Source organism: Neodiprion fabricii, chromosome 4 (genome assembly GCF_021155785.1).
Source record: "Neodiprion fabricii isolate iyNeoFabr1 chromosome 4, iyNeoFabr1.1, whole genome shotgun sequence".
NCBI lineage: Eukaryota > Metazoa > Arthropoda > Insecta > Hymenoptera > Diprionidae > Neodiprion > Neodiprion fabricii.
This window is the reverse complement of record NC_060242.1, coordinates 15,471,330-15,492,705: the sequence shown is the minus strand read 5'-3', so window position 1 is coordinate 15,492,705 and position 21,376 is coordinate 15,471,330. Positions and strand designations below refer to the sequence as shown.

At 38.1% G+C, this 21,376-nt stretch overlaps 4 protein-coding genes across 7 annotated transcripts; 2 read left to right on the top strand and 2 right to left on the bottom strand.

Moving 5' to 3' along the window:
- The first annotated feature begins 3,181 nt into the window (after nucleotides 1-3,181).
- LOC124180342 (cyclin-L2) lies at nucleotides 3,182-6,325 on the top strand. 3 transcript variants are annotated; one of them, XM_046565780.1, is made up of 5 exons: nucleotides 3,639-3,780; nucleotides 4,024-4,290; nucleotides 4,815-4,999; nucleotides 5,147-5,731; nucleotides 5,890-6,325. In XM_046565780.1, exons 2-5 carry the CDS (start codon nucleotides 4,258-4,260, stop codon nucleotides 6,143-6,145), a joined length of 1,059 nt encoding a protein of 352 aa, XP_046421736.1. In that variant the 5' UTR covers nucleotides 3,639-3,780; nucleotides 4,024-4,257; the 3' UTR covers nucleotides 6,146-6,325. The 3 variants fall into 3 exon arrangements, with proteins under 3 accessions (XP_046421734.1, XP_046421736.1, XP_046421735.1); XM_046565778.1 differs by lacking the exon at nucleotides 4,024-4,290 and having other exon boundaries at nucleotides 3,182-3,780; XM_046565779.1 differs by having other exon boundaries at nucleotides 4,024-4,999.
- LOC124180357 (leucine-rich repeat-containing protein 51-like) lies at nucleotides 5,891-7,360 on the bottom strand. Its single transcript, XM_046565800.1, has 3 exons — nucleotides 7,290-7,360; nucleotides 6,930-7,069; nucleotides 5,891-6,806 (listed from the first exon to the last, which is right to left on the bottom strand). The coding sequence occupies exons 2-3, from the start codon at nucleotides 7,045-7,047 to the stop codon at nucleotides 6,331-6,333; spliced, it is 594 nt and encodes a 197-aa protein (XP_046421756.1). The 5' UTR covers nucleotides 7,048-7,069; nucleotides 7,290-7,360; the 3' UTR covers nucleotides 5,891-6,330.
- On the bottom strand, nucleotides 7,359-10,655 carry LOC124180330 (chondroitin sulfate synthase 2). The gene is made up of 6 exons (XM_046565746.1): nucleotides 9,558-10,655; nucleotides 9,167-9,474; nucleotides 8,506-9,096; nucleotides 8,145-8,420; nucleotides 7,883-8,069; nucleotides 7,359-7,774 (listed from the first exon to the last, which is right to left on the bottom strand). The coding sequence occupies exons 1-6, from the start codon at nucleotides 10,201-10,203 to the stop codon at nucleotides 7,476-7,478; spliced, it is 2,307 nt and encodes a 768-aa protein (XP_046421702.1). The 5' UTR covers nucleotides 10,204-10,655; the 3' UTR covers nucleotides 7,359-7,475.
- Nucleotides 10,656-10,786: 131 nt separating this feature from the next.
- Nucleotides 10,787-18,418, top strand: LOC124180312 (polycomb group protein Psc-like). Of its 2 annotated transcripts, none has more exons than XM_046565700.1 (5): nucleotides 10,787-11,094; nucleotides 11,513-11,634; nucleotides 11,866-12,018; nucleotides 12,102-12,475; nucleotides 12,771-18,418. In XM_046565700.1, the coding sequence occupies exons 2-5, from the start codon at nucleotides 11,514-11,516 to the stop codon at nucleotides 16,386-16,388; spliced, it is 4,266 nt and encodes a 1,421-aa protein (XP_046421656.1). In that variant the 5' UTR covers nucleotides 10,787-11,094; nucleotide 11,513; the 3' UTR covers nucleotides 16,389-18,418. The 2 variants fall into 2 exon arrangements, with proteins under 2 accessions (XP_046421656.1, XP_046421657.1); XM_046565701.1 differs by lacking the exon at nucleotides 10,787-11,094 and adding an exon at nucleotides 11,158-11,402.
- Nucleotides 18,419-21,376: the final 2,958 nt, after the last annotated feature.

The window sequence follows — 21,376 nt, the reverse complement described above, 5'->3', positions numbered from 1 at the left end:
ATATATAGATATACTCGGTCGCCCGAGCAAGTGGTTGCCAATCGCATCCTTGCCCCCGCTCGCCAGATGTTTCCAGGAATGCAAGAATTGGGATTTTTTTTTTTCAATTATGAATGTCAGCGAATAAAAGTATTTCCAGATTTGATGAATTTTGGATTCAATTAGCGGACGCTGAACCAAAATAATTAACCATTCCCAGCCCGAATACTTTTTTTTTTTTTTTTTTAATAAATATTATTTTCTTATTGATTTGAAAATATGTGACGCCTGGTGTTCTCGAATATTTGTAGACGCAGTCTATGGAAAAATATACGAAGCCAGCTCGATAACATTTATGCAAAATGTGCAATGGGCAAGTGGTTGGAGGAAATTTTTTTTTCTCGAACTGAATCTTCCAGAGAACCATCAGCGAATTCCAAGCAAGCTCCATAAACATACCGAGCAAACGCGCGATCACGGACGTAGCTGTGGTGTGGCTGAGTGGATACCACATCAGGATGAATTTTCAATCACAGGTTTTTGCGCGAAGTTTTCCTGTATTTAAGTTAATTACTGCTGCATACTGCATTCAAGTCTTAAACAAAACACTAAAAAATAAGTTAACCACTTAATGTAAAACAAAATGTTAGATTGAGCTTAAAATTTAAGCCGGAGTTACATAAACTAAGATAATTACAAGTGCAACATTGTAAATATTGTACATTTATTGTTCATCTAAATAAATATGGTTTCCTCCTCAAAAAAAGAAAAAAAACATGAGGATGGAGTGATGCGGGACACGGGTTCGATCGCAGATCACTCTTTTTTTTTTTTTTGGAACGAAGTTCCTTATCGCTCGTTCACCGTAGGGGCTAGGCGGAAAAAAACGACACCAAAAAACCGACACTTTTTGGCTATAGTGCTCGTTTGCTATAGTGCGCGCGATCTCCCTCTCTCTCTCTCTCTCTATTCCAGCGTGTGCGCGCGCTCTCTCTCTCTGTCTCAGCGCTTGGGGTGGGAGACGGCAGCAGCGGTCTCTCTCACTCACAGCGCACGACTATACTTCGCCCCTCTTTCTCTCTCCTACAGCGTACAACTATACTTTGGGCCGCAGCGCGCTCTCTCACAGCGTACGTCTATACTTTGCCTCTCTTTCTTTCTCATAGCTTTCCCACTTTCTCTCTCTCTCTCTCTCTCACACAGCGCTCGGAAAGAAAACAAGCGGCATCAGTATAGCGTCTCTTTGTAGCGTAAGGAACTTCGTTCGTACCGGCTGTCCCATGACAGCTCTCATGTTTTTTTAAATTCAATCTCGGCTTTTTTTTTTGTATTTTCGGAGAGAAAAAACAAATCAAAGAAAGAAAATTTCGAGAGCCGGTCGATTTTTTCCTTCTTTCCTTTTGCTTTTTTTTTACTGAACCTACCTTTTTTGTAGTGGGGGTAACCCGGAAGAGAACAAATACTTGAAACAATAAAATTCCGAGAGCGAATCGATTTGTTCCCCGTTTTTGGCGCCTCTTTTTGATACGGAAAAGTTTTGACAGTAATGGAAAATAGAGATTACTAAACACAAATGTATTGTTTTTTAATAACACCGGCCCAATTAAATTTTAAAAGGCTTATGGTTGAATAAACTTCAGATTTGGGTTTAGCGGACCAAAATGCATAAAAATCATACTTGGTCTATAGTTCCATAAATTTTTCTCCTACAAAAATGCTAATTTTTGGCGATTTTTATGGTTTTTTGCAATTTACTCAAAATTTTGAGGGTGTACGAGCAAAACTGACTTCGGATTCGGATTCAGCGCGTCAAAATACATCAAGATAGGTAGGTCCGGTCAAAAGTACAGACCACTTTTTTTTATTGGTGGGCCGATGTTATTAAAAAACAATACATTTGTGTTTAGTAATCTCTATTTTCCATTACTGTCAAAACTTTTCCGTATCAAAAAAGAGGCGCCAAAAACGGGGAACAAATCGATTCGCTCTCGGAATTTTATTGTTTCAATTATTTGTTCTCTTCCGGGTTACCCCCACTACAAAAAAGGTGGGTTCAACAAAAAAAAAGTAAAAGGAAAGAAGGAAAAAATCGACCGGCTCTCGAAATTTTCTTTCTTTGATTTCTTTTTTCTCTCCGAAAATGCAAAAATAATGCCGGGATTGAATTTAAAAATAAAAAAAAAAAAGATTGAACGTGTCCCGCATCACTCCATCCTCATGTTTTTTTTTTTTTTGAGGAGGAAACCATATTTATTTAGATGAACAATAAATGTTCAATATTTACAATATTGCACTTGTAATTATCTTAGTTTATGTAACTCCGGCTTAAATTTTAAGCTCAATCTAACATTTTGTTTTACATTGAGTGGTTAACTTATTTTTTAGTGTTTTGTTTAAGACTTGAATGCAGTGTTATAGCAAAGGCAGCAGTAATTAACCTAAATACAGGAAAACTTCGCGCAATAATCTGTAATTGAAAATTCATCCTCATGTGGTATCCACTCAGCCACACCACAGCTACGTACGTGATCGCGCGTTTGCTCGGTATGTTTATGGAGCTTGCTTGGAATTCGCTGATGGTTCTCTGGAAGATTCAGTTCGAGAAAAAAAAAAATTCCTCCAACCACTTGCCCATTGCACATTTTGCATAAATGTTATCGAGCTGGCTTCGTATATTTTTCCATAGACTGCGTGTACAAATATTCGAGAACACCAGGCGTCACATATTTTCAGATCAATAAAAAAATAATATTTATTAAAAAAAAAAAAAAAAAAAGTATTCGGGCTGGGAATGGTTAATTATTTTGGTTCAGCGTCCGCTAATTGAATCCAAAATTCATCAAATCTGGAAATACTTTTATTCGCTGACATTCATAATTGAAAAAAAAAAATCCCAATTCTTGCATTCCTGGAAACATCTGGCGAGCGGGGGCAAGGATGCGATTGGCAACCACTTGCTCGAGCGACCGAGTATATCTATATATACACGATTGTGGGCCACCTTCGGTGCATGGCCGCCTAGGTGTCAGGTCGGAAATCGGCCACCTTCGGTGCGTGGCCGCCTAGGTGTCACGTCGACGCTCCAACCTAGCTGGTATCACGAAAAGCCGAGCGTTGGAGATCTCCCTACTCATCTCTGGTAAGACCGCGGTCGAAATTTTGACGCGTCGCTTGCCGCCATTTTGTTATGTATTTCGGAACGCATAACTCGAGACTGATATAATTGACGCGGTCGTGGACATGGTGATGGAGCAAAAAGTTAAAACATTATTTCAATTTTAATAGCGTTAGTAGCCGCGGTAAAAGAGAATACGATTTAGATAATACCGTTACTTATTGTACAACGAATAGCTTTAATTTTACTACTTAAAGCAATCGATTCTCAGTGATTCCGTGCATCTGAAATCGCGATCCAAAACGTTCCGAGTACGTGACCCAAGCATTCGCACATCGTGTCGTCGTTCGTGTTAAGTATATGCCAGAAACAGTGTTGCGGGTGAATTAGATACTTCGAAATTGTTTAGAATGGGCACCCAAAAAGAGAAGGAAAAGGAAAAAGAAAAGGACAAGGACAAGGACAAGGATAAGGAAAAGGAAAACTCAAATCAGTCAGCCGGAGGAAAAAACGCCAAGTCATATGGGAAAATAGTGCTTACCCTTCAAAATTGCCTCTTGCCCGAAGAGAAATTAAATTCTACCCCATCCTACTCAGACGGCTTAGATACGGAGACAGAAACTGACCTGCGCATCCTAGGATGCGAACTGATACAAACTGCTGGGATACTTTTAAAACTTCCTCAGGTGCGTATTGTCAGATAGAGTTGTTTATGCTGATACATTTACTAAGATTGAGTATGAAAAAATTGAGGAAAGGAAATAAATAAATACCGAAGGTACGTCGGTTGGTTTTGCTAGATCAGAGTTGCGGAAACTGCTACTTTGTTGCCCCGCGGTATCGTTGAGCATTTAAGGCTTATTAAATTAGTTGTGAATCCACATTACATGACGCAATAGTCACGTTAACAATGTTATGTTGTTTTACAGGCGTCATTCGTTGACGAAAGGATCATTGTCTAAGGAATGATCTATGGACTACGCCAAATCGATGCATCAATGAAGCAACCGATCTTGGATACAGACTTGGTTCAAAAAGCATCAAGCCGGCGATACCCAAATTGAGCATCGGTTGAACCCTTGATAAAAAAAAAATTCTCAATCGACACTTCTGTGTACTATCAATATTGTCCCATGTAGGAACCTGTGCGCTTCCATTGAATAATGTTATATAGAATTAGGAACAGTCAACAAAGCGTAAGATATTTCCAGATGCATCCAGACTTATCGCTAGAAATATGGTATCAATATCACTCTGTTAAGATTTGTATTTATGGTACGAAAACTCTTGAGACTGCAATTACTAATAGCATAAATACAGGGAAAGTAGTCTATTTTCGAAACTTAGAATCCTGTTTCGAATATTTATTCCGATTTCCATAGAATCTATCATAACCCTTGAATCAATGGGATATAACCAGCGGGTCAGAGAAGAGTTACCGTGAAGTATTTAGCATTGGTTTGGATGCTTTTTATTTTATAAAAACAAAATTTTTACTACGTACACGAAAGTAGAGTTTGAATATCTTTAAACGGCATGTGTAACTGGCGCTAAATTACGTTTGACTGGGAAATAATCGATGTGACACATTCATTGTTCCGCACAGGCTACTATGCGCTTAATAACTCCAGGCAGTGATCCTCTAACGAATGACGTCGAAGTTTGGAAAGTATATTGCCTAGTGTTTGTTTATAATCATGTTTCTCATGTTTTCTTTCAGGTCGCTATGGCCACCGGGCAAGTGATATTCCAGCGGTTCTATTACAGTAAATCATTGGTTAGGCACAATATGGAAACAACGGCCATGGGATGCGTCTGTCTGGCGAGTAAAATTGAAGAGGCTCCAAGGCGCATCAGAGACGTCATTAATGTGTTCAATCATATTAAACAAGTTTCAAGTCAGAAGTAAGTTCTGCAATATTGAACAATGGGAATATTACCAATCAGATATTTGCAGCTTTCGTAGCTGTACATTTGAATACCAGCTAAGGTAAAAGATTGCTCTGCAGTAAAAGCACTTAACTCATAATTCTTTTCTATTTCTATTCACAGGACTATCCAGCCAGTCATACTAGACCAGAGTTATGTGACGCTAAAGAACCAGGTAATCAAGGCAGAGAGGCGTGTTCTGAAGGAGCTAGGTTTTTGTGTTCACGTTAAGCATCCGCATAAGATAATCGTCATGTACCTTCAAGTTTTGGGTTACGAGAAGAACCGTGCGCTGATGCAACAGTGTTGGAACTACATGAATGATTCGCTCCGCTCAGATGTATTTCTGAGACATCAGCCCGAGACCGTTGCTTGCGCATGCGTTTATCTAGGTGCACGCCAGTTGCAACTTCCACTGCCCGCGACACCTGCTTGGTTCAGGCTATTCAAGGTTAGTGAGTCGTCCATCAGAGACGTCTGCCGCCGAGTTTTACGCCTCTACGCTCGACCCAGTATCAGCGCTGAACAATTGGAGAAACGTGTCGATGAGCTTCGCAGACGATATGAAGAAGCCAGAGCCAAGGCGAGGGGTGGTGAAGTTGATGGTCATACGCCCAGCCCTCCGCTACCAAAGCACCACAATGCTTGGGGAGGATTCATCAGCCGCAGTGGGACACATGCTGCCCCTGAAAGAGCAAAATCGCCCAGGTGAGGTTGGGATGACAAAGTCATTGGATCTATTTTCATTTGCAGTTAATTAATCTTTTGCGTGCAATTGTTGAAGTGCAAATTCACCTGTCGTAACAGCTGCAATAAAGCTGTACTTCTATGTAAGCATCATTAATGTATTCTTTTTTCATTTTCAGGCATTCTAGATCTACCAGCCTCTCCCCTTCCCGAACTGACATTGCAAAACATGGGAAGCGAAAGAAACACTCGAGTAGAAGTAGATCGCGGAGTCACAGTCACAGCAGATCACGCAAACCGAAAAAGACCCAACGGCGAAGATCAGGAAGCCACAAGTCGTCCCGTAGCCACTACAGATCTCGTAGTAGATCGAGAGACAGAGGGGGGGATCCAGATAAAACAGGGAAGCATCGAAACAAGCATAGACGCCATTGATCAGACAGAATTTTTGTAAGAAAGAATACAATTTCATTTCCTATGCGACCATTGACACGTAATTTCGTCGAGTTATTATCTTGGGTATATTTACTTAAGTGTAATCGCGGCTCTATTAACAAATGATATGAATGTATTTTATTAAGTAACAATCAAATAAAAGTTATATTTCGAACGAGAGACGCTTAGGCGTTCATCATTTTCGAAAAACCAGCCGGAGGGGCTTTTTTCCTTTCAGCAGCTACTACTGGAGCAAAGTCCAAGTTTACCAGTTGCGGCAAGACTGTCAAGATGAATGATCTGTACGAGGGCACAGATTCTATTGGATTTCCGTGCAGTGTTAGGTTTCTTAGCTTGCACAATTTTCGCAACTTCGGAACAGTGTTCAAATTCGAAATTGCATTTCCGTGCATGTAGATTATCTTGAGATTCGGGAACTTCGTTATTTCATCGTCAATCTCGCTTATGTTGTTGAACGAGAGATCTAGCCAAGCCAGACTGCTCGGCTCTACCAGTATTCTGTTTACCAGATTTTCCAATCCACTCATTGAGCTCAACAAGTTGTTGCTAAGCCAGAGGGAACTCGTAAGGAAACGCTGACTGGAAGTATGCAAAGGCACTTTGCCCACACGGATAGATCGAGCCCGCTGGAGATCGAAATCTGAAAAAAATCTATGGTTTCGTTTGTTGGTTCAAAAATCTGTGTCAGTCAACTATTGCCCTTGATCTTTCACAAATTATCGAGCTTCTTTACAGTAGAACGAATAAATATTGTGGTTAATACCGTTCATACTCGTTGCCTTTTTGAAAGAAAGGTCCATGGGAGGCCCAGCTTGCATTTCCTCGTGATCGTCACGACGATAAGCTGATAATCCATTTCTTAGGCCGTTCGCATTCGCCATTTCAGAGGATATACAATTCAATCTGTGAAATTTTTCATTGATTCCACGCAGGTGATCAAAAAATTAATTTAGGTGTTCAAAAAATTAATCAGCCTTTAATTCGTTTAATTTATAGCATAGTGGAGGATTATATCGATTCAATGAAATCTCCACAACAATCCGCGGTTACCACGATTCTGAAATCAGGCTGGCCGTTTGGCATTACATATTTCATATTCTGATAACAAACAAACTTTGCTTACCAACTTCAAGCTTCAAATACTGAGTAATTTCATGTAAGCATGCCTTGAAAATCGAAACTAATTACAATATTGATATGTTAACGGCAATATACTTTATTTCAATCAACGTATAAATTGACAATATATTATTATCCTTTAGCATTTCTCTTTATGTTTTTAATTCATGCATAATAATTATTCTAGGATTTAATTGCTATGCTGATACTGCAGTATGAGTTTGGCAAGCTGCCCACGATTACCAAGGTTTAAACTACGAGCTTTCATACAATCTATATGTGTTACGTCACTTTGAGTTCCTCTGCAATTCATTTCTTTGTACCGGATCTTCAATGCAGGTTCTAGTGCGCGAAACGGGTGCAAATCTCCAAACAAAATAAATAGTTCAAATACAGAATTAATTAAATTCTGTTCGGATGGCTTTAAAACTGTTGCGATATCTCGATCCGCTCGGACAGGTGGAATTATACTTTCTGCCAATTTCCGTACTAGAATATAAATTTACATAGGTATCATTTGTGAATTTCAAACTAATGGTTAATTAGTAGTATAGGTCGCGAGAAAAATTTATGACAAGATTGTCATCAATTACTTACTCGATGTGTAATCTTTGGCATAAAATGCAACATGGTTGAAATTATACTCGTCGTATCTTCCATAGTTTCTGTTTATGTCTAATTCGTTTTCTTTGGCTTTTGATTCCGAGTAAGCGATATCTGGGTGATATTCGACAAAAGGCATTGGGCTGAATACTTGCCATTGGCTAATGGTATTCATTCGTACCTGTGATCATTTTGTGAAAAGGAGATACAGAACTGCTACAGCAAAAATAAATGTCGATAGTTTCAATTGACTTACTCTGTTCAAGTAATCAACTTTCAGCTCCATTTCAGTTTCAACAAATAAAATTAAACTTTCCGGGGAAAATTTCCTGACCACCAAGTCTGTTACAGCGATTTTTAACATTGGCTCCAGTTCAATCGAACTCACGCTCGATGGCAAGCGGATGGAAAGCCAGGTAACCTTAGACTGATCCTTTTTATATTTCTCTGTCAATGACAAAGCATGCTGTTTTACATCGAAAAACACATCGTCTTTGTCTTTCGATGGTGAATTTACATCATAAAGAAGCACCTGCGATGTAGAATGCACTTTAAATACGAGTATAACAGCTTTAGCGATTGAGTAACATATTTTACACGAATGATCCTGTACATACCACCATTAAAAACGTTTTGTCTTTTTTCTCCATGCAGGTTTGAGCGTAGTGTGACATAAATTTGATAGTTTCGTTCTTTTGAAACTTGTTAACTGTTAAAATCAAATGAACTCTGGCATTCTCAGTTACATATGGAACTGTCAAAATCTCTACTTTGCCAAGTGGCTTACAGATCTCGACCCTCTTCACTAACTCCTCCTTGGTTTTTGTCTCAGCAAAGACCAAGTCCAAAATATAATCCATGCCCCTCGAAGCGTCGTACCTTTTATAGCCGTTTAAGAATTTTTTGTACTCCAACATCCCCTTGTAATTTCCTTCGATTCTGTCGGTTGCTGCCTTTATCACATACTCTATATCTGCTTTGACGCTTCCTTCGAACTTCTGCATGTTTTTCAAACTCTTGTCTGAAGCCATGTGCGTTTCATTGAAGTAAGACCATTTGACGATATCAAATCGCCCAGGAGGCTTGTTCCCTGGTTGATTGCCAATAGGCCAAGTCACGCTATGATCCTTCTCTGGTTCTAATTTGGCAGTCTTCAATATCTCTTGACGCAAAGTGGATATTTGATCTATGACCGCTGTTAGCTCCAGCTAGAATTAATTTTGATGTCAATGCACAGTACGGATCGAAAGACAAAATTTGAATAACATGTAAAATTACCCTGGCAATATAAGCGTTGAGTTTGTAAATGGTTGAATGGTCAAAAACAGGATAAACACTGATTGGAGATTCCGAGTAATTCTGAGCTATAGATGCGTAAAGATTTGTCTCCAGGGCAAAGCTTTCATTAAGCACTGTGGATTTGATCGTTTGTCCTTGAATAGCATCGCTACAAGGCAGAGATGAAGAGTGAACGATGCATCTACCAAAGTTAACATCGTCGGAGTCGGAATACGTGTTTCTGACGCACCAGTCCAAGTTATTTTTCATCTTTCGGATCACTGAATTACTCAGCAAGATACCTGAATCTGAAAAGGTCATTAAGTTTAGTTACGATATTTATTGAAAGAACGAGTGCTCTGTGTTACTCCGTCTTATGAAAATCACCCACCCAGAGAGCAATAGGTACCAAATTTGCTGGCAACACCCAGATGAACGTCCTGGCTGATGCTGATTTTATTTACAAGCTTTGTCATTTTTCTAACATCTACATAGGTCAAATCTTTGATTAAATAGTAGTAATCGTAATCCTCGAGGTAATTGTCTGTTATGTATTTGAGTACATGGAATGGTTTCAAAATGCTTCTGGTATCTGTGAAGCCGACAATCCCAGGCAGCGAAACATTTGGTTTAGCTCCTTCCGTTATCGATATAAAGTATCTGATTTTGTCTACGAGATGAGCAATGGTTTTGTTCTGAGCTACGCCTCGGCTGTAAAGATATTCTCGACTCGTCAGTACTCCGACAAATAATTTCTCCCTTATGCCGAGCTCTGTCGAATAGTATCTAGGGCGCATGAAAACCTTGGGAGTTTTCTTGGCCCGCAACGGCTTTCCCTCAAGGTTCATCTTTGGCTCGTAAATGTCGCTGAATTTTGGCACGCTTAAAGGAGGTGCAAGATCTTCCACCGTCTCTAGACAGTCCCCGTCATTGGTCGGTGTAAAAAACGAGCTTATGCATAGTCCGAAGCACATGCCGAAGATCAAATATACGTTGCTTCGACAGTACGAAAGAAAGACTTTTGTTATCGTATTCATCGTTTTATTATCAGATACTGTTTTGCAATACAATTTCTACAGTCCTAATTAGTTATATCTGATTGTTTAAATTATCTCATCATGTACATACATGCAACGATAATTTGTTATGGTTACATTTCAAGACAAAGACTATTCGAAGCTGTTATCAGTGATTGTTAATTGGTGATCGAAATATTATGTTAATAGTTAATTCAACGAATGGAATAACGTTAATTGTTAGCAGCTTTAGGAATAGAAATAGAAAAAATGGAAGAAATGAATCTGGTGGAGATGGAAGGTTAGGGAAGCGGAGCGGGAAATTTGAACGTGATATAAATCGTAGCCGATTATACGTAGGTCCCGTTATATGCCGATGTGTTAATTAACAGACTATATTGTATCCTCGATTAATGAATAAAGCAGTTTTGGTTAACTAGTTGACAACACTGCAGGATGACACTCGGTATTTTTCCTGTTAGTGGCGACCATTTTAAAAATGAACGCAATGAGCATACGCTGCTAGAACCCGGAGCCGGATGTTTTCAGCAAGGTCAATCGCGTGATTGTTTATCCGCCATTTTGTATTACTGTTCAGGGTCCAGTTTTCCTTGAAATTTTTGGCTCGCAGTGGTGTGAATTTTGGAAAATGAAAAGCATTAAACAATCTCGTAATAAATTTTGAAACCCACGCCGAACGGATTCGTTGAAAATCGTTGTTTCCTAACAGTATAAATATTCGGCGCGTTTTTAAACCACCCTCTAGCCCAATACGAAAAAAAAAAACTGTAATAATGACGATCTGTGACAAGTTGGCTTTGACTCGCAACCCAACTTTCTTTACATTATTTTGAGCTCTAATGGCGATTACCAAATAAATCGTGGGGTTTTCGCTCCCTCCTACGACGCAAGGTACATTTCAAGTAATTGTTTCCTATTATCAAACATTCTTCAAATCGCCCGTTTGGAATTTCACACAAAATAATTCAGCATTTACTTTCTAATTTCATTACTTATCTATACACACACTTAGTGTCCACATATGATACAATACACACAATATGTGTACCGACGCAATAATTTCGGATTTGACCTATTTCTTCCCATTCTTGACTTTGGTTTTTCATTCTTGCAAAAATCCGCCAACTGTTTTCACCGCTACCAAAACAAGCAGACCTGACAATCTGTGCCGCAACAACATTCAAAGCGATTCTGTTTAGGTTACATAATTCTACAACACCTGCTATGTCTATTTTATCATTCATCCTGCTCTATTTGTCGATCAATTATAAAAATTGACTATCAATGTTTCTTATCCGATATTTTGCAGAATGTCGGGACAGAGCGGAGGATATCGATTGCATTTATCTACCCTTAACGAGCAATTGACTTGCAAACTATGCAGAGGATATTTTATAGATGCTACTACGATCATCGAGTGTCTTCACTCGTGTAATTATCTTTATATCATAACTATTATTCTATAAGAAGTGTAAGAAAACAACCGTTTAGAAAAAATCAAATCATCCAAAACTCTTTACTTGAAAAAACGAAACTAATGCTTGTTCACCTCACGTGTTCACTTCACAAGGAAAATAAAAACCTAGCCATAGCTAATCTGTTTTCCAATGCAAGAATCTAGAGAGTACTTCTTCACTCACTTTCCCTTTTTTCACTCCACAGTCTGCCGCAGCTGCATTATCAAATATCTGGAGAATAACAAGTACTGCCCGATATGCGAAGTACAGGTTCACAAGAGTAAACCGCTCCTGAATATCCGACCTGATCACACGCTCCAAGATATTGTTTACAAACTAGTTCCTGGCTGCTATCAGAGTTAGATTTATTTTGAACTGGTTCTCTCTCATTTCACCTTTGATATCACAGGCTGCGGGATTGACCTTAGTTGCATATTGCAGATGAAATGCGATGCCGCCGCGAATTCTACAGCAAGCATCCTGACGCAAAGTCACAAGCCAGTTCTCCTGAATCTAGGGGCGAGCCGATCGAGTCTCACATTTACTCTCTGGACGAATCGCTGAGTTTGTCTTTGGAATATTACATCCCAAGCACAAAGGACCAAGGCGAAGGTGATAAGGAATCGACAGCCAAGACATTGCCCCGAAGATATTTGAGATGTCCAGCTGCAGTGACCATCTCTCACCTGCAAAAATTGATACGTGCTAAATACGGTCTAAGCGAAGCTCACAGAGTCGACATTATGTACAAAGAGGAACCACTATGTGGCAACTATACACTTATGGATGTCATGTACATTTATCACTGGAGACGAGTAAGTAGAATTTTTAAAACATAACATAAATAGCGAGATATAATATTGCTGATAACATTTTCTGTACTTGTACAGAATCATATTTATATTCACAAGGTGAACTGACTACAAAATAGGTAATTTGAGTGTCAAATGTTGAATTTTCAGTATGTGGAAAACTCTGGCAAAACTTGAATGACAACTTATATTTAGATCCTATCTTATTAGATGATTGTGATGTGTAATCGAAGTTAACTTATGCATTTCTTCATGCCCGCTTGTATTTATATCATGTTCTTACACCCGACTGTTGCAGAAAGTACCGTTGCATCTTAGCTACAGGATATTTGAATCTTCGCCGAAGCGTTTAAAGCTGTCCGAAGATAATCACATGTACGAAAAAATACTTTCTAATACCAGGGTAGATTCGATCGAGGTAAAGCGTGAGCAGAGTGAAAAGCGCGAGTGGAAAGAGGTGCAATTAAAAATTTCCGAAACTGGTGTCATGAGCGTAACGAATATATCTAGTTTTGAAAAGAAAAGTGCTAGTAACGGAGATGGTAACTCAGAGGAACTGATTACTATCGATAAAAATGTTGGTAAAATCGAAAAAATGCCCGAAGGTGAAAAAGAGGAGAATAATGAAGCTCCGATACTGGAGAGTTTGATAAAAAAAGAAGATCTTGACAAATCTAACGTCGAAACATTACTAAGTACGACGATTCCTAATACTGAAGTAACAGAGAGTAGCCAAAACTTTTTATTCACACAGGAAACAAGAACAGTCTTTGCTAAGTCTGAGTACAACAAAAATATCGATGGCTCAGAGTCGCAGAAACTTAATCCTCTGCCAATGCTAGTAGAGAATCCCTCAAAGGTGGTAACAAGGTTCGACACCGAAGGTGAAAGTCTTGTGGCTCAGACGCAGAAGGCCAACAACCAAAGCAAAGTGAAAAATAGTTCGATACAGGATTCAAGTCAGCTGAAAAATAGGCAGGAATGCACCACCTCTAGTACAAAAAAGGCTGAGAGTCGGGTGATGAATACGAATAATAATTTAATAAGTGCCGACACAAAGGGTAATCAGAGTCAGAAAGAAAATTCTAAAAATTCCGGAAAGGAGATAAGAAGTGCCTCAACAAGCGTCGAGATTAAGCAAAATGTTCCCAATTCCATGCTTTCCTTTCAACCCAAAGTCGGACAGGTGAACAATACTTATTCCAAGAAGATTCCAAAAGAAAAAAAGGGAACGCTGATCAACTCGAGGAAATTGGATTCAAAAATAGTTCCAGAGCAATCGAAGAGTGATGTTAAACCCTTGGCGTATTTTCCCATCACAAAATCTCAAGCGACAGCCACTGTCTCGTTAACCAAATTGGCTACCACTGTCGTCTCGTCACCTCACTCCACAACGATGTCAACACAGGCTGTAAACACGCCCGTGAGCATACCACAGGGTGGCTGTCTCTTCGTTTCAGCCCCTCAGATGACGACGTGTGTTGTATCAACTACTACCACAATATCGAGTATTCGAAGTCCATCGGCTGCAAACAAAAGTATCCCGCCATCGCCCCAGAGGCTGGATTGCCAGCCCGCAAAACTGGTGAATTCTAAGCCAGATTCTACCGCGACATTGAAATCAGATTCGACTGTTCAGAAAGTCTTGCTGGTGAAGAATAATAACAACAACCTGCCGACCACCAGTCAAAGCTTAGCTTCCATCGGTCTTAACATTTCCACAACCCTACCTGGCTCGGTGGAAATGAGTCCAAACGTTTCGCATGCTGTGCAGAATCTTGTGAGCACGTCCCATGCAAAAAGCAATGAGTCCAAAGGTGAAAATAGTTTGAAAATCGGCAGTCCAAGCGGACGGCAGGGCCCCGCTCCCTCAGACATACAAATGGTGACTCAGAGTCTGAATGCTCACTCTGGTTCGTCACCCATCAGTAATAGTCCTCGTTTGTCCTCGTCGCAAACTTCGACTGGTACCAAGAGAACGAGCTCGCAATCTGCCATCGAGATAACCAGCATCTATACAGTACCACCTTGCCCAGACGCCATTCCTATATCTTTGATGCCGACGAAGCCATCGGTGCGAAAGCACGAGATAATAGCCAAGGGGACAAATTTAAATGAAATATGCGCCAAAATTGGGGAAAGTTCTAAAGAGAAAATCAAAGCAGCTACAAGATCGAAGCCGGAGATTCCGAATCTATTGAAAATAACGAAAAAAACGTCAGTAGATTCTAACAAATGTATTCCCAACGTACCCAGCATCCCTATCTACACATCTGGCCAAAATATAATCCCGTCGGAAGACAAGCCGAACGCTTCGATTGGTAAAGAAACACCCAAGACTGGCTCTGTTGTTTCTACATCTCAGTCAGTCCCGACATCTGTGTCATTGCAGAAGGGTTGTTCCATCAAGAAACAGTCGCTGCCTGTCGGCTATAAAACGCTGCGGGATCCGCCGAAATCTTGGAATCCGACATTGTCGAAAAACAACTATGTCGCCGCGAGGAATCAGGCTAAAGAAATGCAGACCCAAAGTCAGGGGCTCACAGCATCAGACGGCAATCATGCCAAGCCGATAACTTCCAAGCCTGCCAAGATATTTAAGATGCGGAACATGCCACGATATCTTGGCAATCCGTCATCTGGCGTTAAGCGAATGTACGGAGTGTCGAACGAAAGCAAAGACAAGGATCAAACTGTGCAGAATCCTGCGAAGAACAGCTCTCTCAGCATGATGACCATAGATCCTAAAACTCTGTCACCGATCGTGTCCAGCGCCAATTCGACCATCGTGACACCGCCCCCTTATTCTCCCACTGCGAGGAGCTACCAAAACACCCAATTCTCGAGAGATATGTGCCGCAATCCAGGTTCGCCGATATCGCCAAGGAATTCACCGATCAACATGCTCTCGACGAATCCCTTCATACCATCGCCCACGTTGAACACAAACCCTAAACTGATATACACCCACTTTCCGCCGCCGTATCCCGACACAAGCCGGTTTCCGAACCCCCTCATAAGATCGCCGATCGGAATCCCCTCACATAGTGCCTTTCACAGCAGTCTGCCTGCCTCCATCAACAAATACCAACGCTGTAACTATCTTCCAGCAGCCGCAGGCTACACGACCGCGCCTCCACCTCCAACGATTCAAAAAATCTTACCCAGTATGCATTCTTCCCCGAAGTCACCGAAATCTACTTCAATCACTAACAGTTCCATATTTCCCATGGGCAAAAGCGAAGTGCAGCTTTCGACAAGGGTGGAGAACATCGCTTTGCACTTGGCTAAAAACGCGGCTCAACAAGAGCTCAATATATTCAATCTTTCCAAGACAGGAAATCCGACAACAAATAATTTCCCAAACCTATTGACGACCACCACTGTTACGCTTGTCACGTCTTCTGGGTTCACATTGACGGACACTTTGCCAAATGTCACAACCCAGGCAACGGTGAAATCCAAGTCTCAGCTGGAGATAAAAGTATCCGAGACAGAAAGTCCCAAACAAAAGTCCAAAGAACCGGAAACTGTAGTTCTTGAAAGCGCCGTTGAACCTCCTTTGACTCCGAAGGTGAAGAGTTGCGAGGGTGACGCAGAAGCGAAGGAAGAAAAAGATATTGAAAAGAAGAAAAAGACACTGACAAAGATTAACGGCGACGTAGCTACCCAAAATACAAGTCCTGCGGAAAAAGCTGAGAAGGAACAAAAACCGTCGAAAAATACCGAGGCAAGTTCGGTTTCTGCGGAGATTAAACAATTGAACTTGAAAGAGGTTGAGAAACCAGAGAAGCAGGTAGAAATAAACAGCGAAAAGATGTCCAATGAAGCTAAAAGCGAGGATATGGTTCGCAAAACGGGTGAACCGATTCAAGGAAAGAAATCGGATGTACAAAGAAACAAGCCGGAATCGTAATTGAAAGACGCGGGTGGTAATATTTGTATACTGCAGTTTTGAGTTAAATGATTTCGTCGGTTGCGTACTAACAAGGGGAGAACGCCATAACCGGGAATCGGATTTGGACGAGTCTTTTTCCTATTTCAGTACTTCACCAAAACTGTGATGTAGTGAAGTCACACGATGCAACTCTCAGCCGTTTACGAGAAAAAAAAATCGACAACGCTTATACCCTATTTACGTTACGATACTTTCAGCCGAGGTGAATTAGCCGAGCAGTTGGTGCGATGGTTCATACGCGGGCGGTCCAGATTCAAATCTTGTCAATTTTTTCTTTTTCTTTTTTTTCTCTCCTGTGAATATAAATAAGTTTATTTCAAGTGAAAAATTGTTGTTTAAATTAAAAACACAGGTTTTTTCCTTGATAAATTAAAAAAATCAATCGAATTCCGCATAAAAATCATACCCGTTATTATTATTACTATCATTATTATTTTTACCATGATTACAGTGAAATTTTGTGCATAAAATATCAAATTTTTATTTCTGGTAAAGCCGGTTTCCAAATGAGTGAAACTGTCGCTTTCCGAGGGTTTTATCCCTACTTTGACCGCCCGTGTGTGAACATCGCACTAACCGCTCAGCTAATTCGCCTCGACTGAAAGTATTGTAAGGTAAATAAAGTATAAGCGTTGTCGAATTTTTTTTTCCGTAAACGGGCTGAGAGTTGCATCGTGTCACTTCACTCCATCACAGTTCTGGTGAAGTACTAAAATAGGAAAAGACTCGTCCAAATCCGGTTCCCGGTTATGTCGGTCTTCCCTTGTAAGTGGCATGCTGTATATTACTGTAAATAGTCTATGGAAATATTGTTATTTACTATATTATGTGTTGAGCACAGACCTTACAAGAATAAGTTGGTTTTATCGATCGGGCGATTAAATTCGAACGTACTGTTACGTTATTGTACCCCCGATTTGTGGTTTTACCTTTTTTTTTTTTTTTTTTTTCCAAGTTGGCACGTTAAACGAACTAATCATTCTTCTCTTTTTTGAATTTAGCTTTTAAATTAAGCTGGTTAGAATCTTCTTGCCGGTTAATTCGATCAATTCATAGGCAATTTTATTTTATCCTCGTGTACGGTCAGTTGTAGTTTTATATTATACTTATTTCATCCTTCCTGACTAAAACCATCCAGCCTTTGATAGTACTGTCAAATATTTAATAACAATTTATTATGTACTCACCAATACATGTAACTATATTACACAATTTAATGTAGTTATAAAAAAAGTTGATTAGTCGCATAAAGAGATCATCCAATTGTACATTAAATTTTATTTAAAGCGTTTATCACACTCGCCAATCTGTAAGTTAAAAAAAAAAATTTATATTCAACTATTAATGAGGTTATAACAACCATTATTACTATGATCATTATATAAATATAATTTTAAAATATAAATATTATATATACGTATCTCACCTAAATTGTATAAGCGATAACAAAAACGGTTACGGACTATAAATGTTAACGCGTTGGCATATAATTAATGATTAAATGAACATGTTATTTAAAAGAATTCATTTTTATGTTTGTTGATTAACAAATAATTAATTTAATAGGACAGAGGCCTGAATATTTTTAATACATGCGATTACTATGATTATTATTCATGGATTCGCTCGCTGTAGATGAAAACAATAAGCAGATTAATTAATGAATTGATACATAATTAAATTATTAATTATTTCAAAAGAGAAAAAGAATACTACAATTATCCGGCGCCGTAATTTTTGGTAAAAGATACAGACGCATGAGAATAAGACTTGTGTCTCACAATAGAATAGTCAAGTGCAATTTTTTCACTGGTATGGCGAGCTCTTCTCATGGAATGTGTATAAGCAAAGTGTCGACAAACAAGAAGATTAATCGATTGATCAATTTTAAATGTACATAGATCTGGTTGCTCTGATGTCTGACCCAGAGAATTAATAAAAGTAAGGGAAGGACAAATTATGGAAACGTGGATGTAGTGAATAGAAGAGGATTATTTAAAAAAAAAAGAAGATATATCTACCTATAGAGTTTTATGAAATTTTATCAACTTTAATATACATATACTATTATAGGTTTAGCGTAATTTTATACGATTGTAACATATACATAATACATATATATTATCGAATTTTGATTCCTTTCTCTCTTTTTTTGTTTCTTTTCTAAGAGTTAATAATATCGAAGTGGTGAATATTTTTCCTTAACGCAGAGCTAAGAGCATGAAGATGCGGCCTGCTAGTACTAGCTGAAAATCGTGCATATTATGAATAGAAATAGAAATGTTTTCACCAACCACATGACTTTTGTCAAGAGTAAATTTTTCAAGTCAATCATTAGCGCTATCCGTTGTTCATATTTCCGAAATAAATTCAACACTAAACGATTATCACAATTGTGCAATTGCAAATTAATTGTAAATTATTAATAACATATTATTTTTGTGCGTAGGTAAATACAATGATAGAGAGTGAAAAGGAGAATATAATGAAACGGTATCGAAACATATCACATTTCAGTCGAGACTCTTCATTATTAAAACGTGTCTATCGATTCTTAACACACGCCAAAATGGATTAGAGATGCTAGAAACAGTAGCTCGAAGTTAAAAATCTATGGTCAGCCTGACACTCTTTTAATGATAATTCATCGTTTCATTACTGGCAAATATTTAACAAGTGCCTACAGGGAATAATCGATGTTAAACAGCATAGCGATTGATAGAAGAGAAATTTTTCAAATATCCAAACTTGTCTGGGAATATTATACAACGCATTCAACAATATCTATTCGACGAGTGAAGAATACCAATTGTTCAAATGAAAATGAATTTTTTTAAGCATTGATTAATCAACCAATGAATTTTTCATACATGCAAATTAAAGCTACGTCGAGACTGGTGCGATTGCATTGCCTAGCTCTGATTTCTATTGATAGTTTTTAAAGAAAACTAATCCTATTAATATTATTATTAATATTATTCCACCATACTTCGATGAAGTATAAAAGAGATGTTATAGAAACCGAAAATCTTTTGTAAACCTATTGCAAGTATTATACATAGGAGGGTTTTATAGTAATATATTTTTGTTATTTTTTAGTAATTAACTATCGTCGACTTTAAGCGGACAGGATTCATTCTTAAACTGCGTTTCTTTCCTCTTAACAGAAATTTCCACACACAATTCAGACCCTTTTTATGAAAGAAATGTTTTAAAAATATTCAAGCCGTAGTTGTACGAGGCCTTACCGTATTTTAACTCGCATATGTAGTGTATAAAATAATGTAAATCATGATATATATATTATATGTGTGCGTGTGTGCCTAGTGTACACACACGCACACACGCATGCATATATATATTAATAAATAAAATGAGTAACTCTGTAAGTAATAATGCATTATTATATGAACGATTTAAGAAATAACACTGTGATTGTTACCCGTTTGTGCACAGACATGATAATATGTTATGACGCATTGATGTTATTAATAATTCGGTAATATTATTTAGACGAAAAAGAAAAATGAACAAGGTAAAGTTGAAGGGATATATATTCGCTTTTTTTTTTCATTGTCGATAAACTTGGAAATTAAAAAAACGAATATAGTAGATAGGTGCATTATATTATATTACAGATTTTGAAAGGTTTGTAATGATTCCGCGGGCAAAAAAGTATGGAAGTAAATTATACAAAACTTGTAACGATAATAAACAGGAAATGAATTTTAGATCGGAGTATACTCCATATTATTTGTATATATGTATGTATTACGGTTGCAAATTTATAATATTAACATTATTATTATTATTATTACGTAGTAATATTTTAGTAACAGTAAAATTTAATCATTAATACAATTCTATACATAATAATGTACGTAATAATTATTATAAAATATCTGAATAAACTTTAATCATTTTTTTTCGATGTATACAACACTTTTAGAGATATTTAGACAAGAAATATATATTTGATTGACTATTGCACTACTGCAATTTATTCTTCAAAAAATCAACCCGCGGTTGTTTGGTTCTTCGTTTTACGTACCTGCAAAATTTTTACAGCATTCCTCTATTCCAGTCTCATTCTCCACAATTATTCGATTATCTTCACGGTTGCTGGTATAAATTTGATCGCAAAGGTAATGAGGCATCGTGGATTTATTTTGTTTGAGGCTTTTAATGTTCTGTTGTTATTATTATTATTATTATTATTTTATCTTCGTCATTTTGCACGGACAAAATTGTGTCTTTAATTCTCATTGGAATAAACTTTTCGATGTACAAAAATGTTTTGTAGTCTTCTATAATGTATTATTGTTATATAGGTAAATGTCGATATATTGTATACAGCTTGTGTGTTACATCTAGCTGTGCGATAAAAGTATTTTGTTTTACATTGTGATATATTATTATTATTATTATGGGTAATATAACAAAATGTTCTTTTAGGGAACTTTGAACAAAGCAGTCGTGCATACTATAATGTATAAATCAACTTATACTTTTTTGTTCTGCATTCCTAATTATTAATGATATAACTTTGTAAATTTGAAATATAACTCAACGACTAAGCGATTCAACAAGTGTTATATCAAGCGGGAAAACATAGTATAGTCGCGATAAGTTTGTAATCTTACATTTGAAGCATTGTAAACTGGGACGGCTAATTTGAATTTGAATGGCGGAAAATTTTCAAATATGCAGATAGTAAGGGAAATTATTTTGATATTCTGTATGCACTCAAAATTAACGACACCTTTCAAAGATTCCGGTTATTGCAAGGCTCTGTATATGTATTCCTAAACATAATTGCTACAACACGTCCTGGCATTACCCGGTGATAAGCAAAGATGAAACGAATCATTTTACTTCAAGCTAGAACAAGTCCCCGGTAATACCCTAAAAGTTATTCAAATATAACGTTTTACAGTAACTTTGAA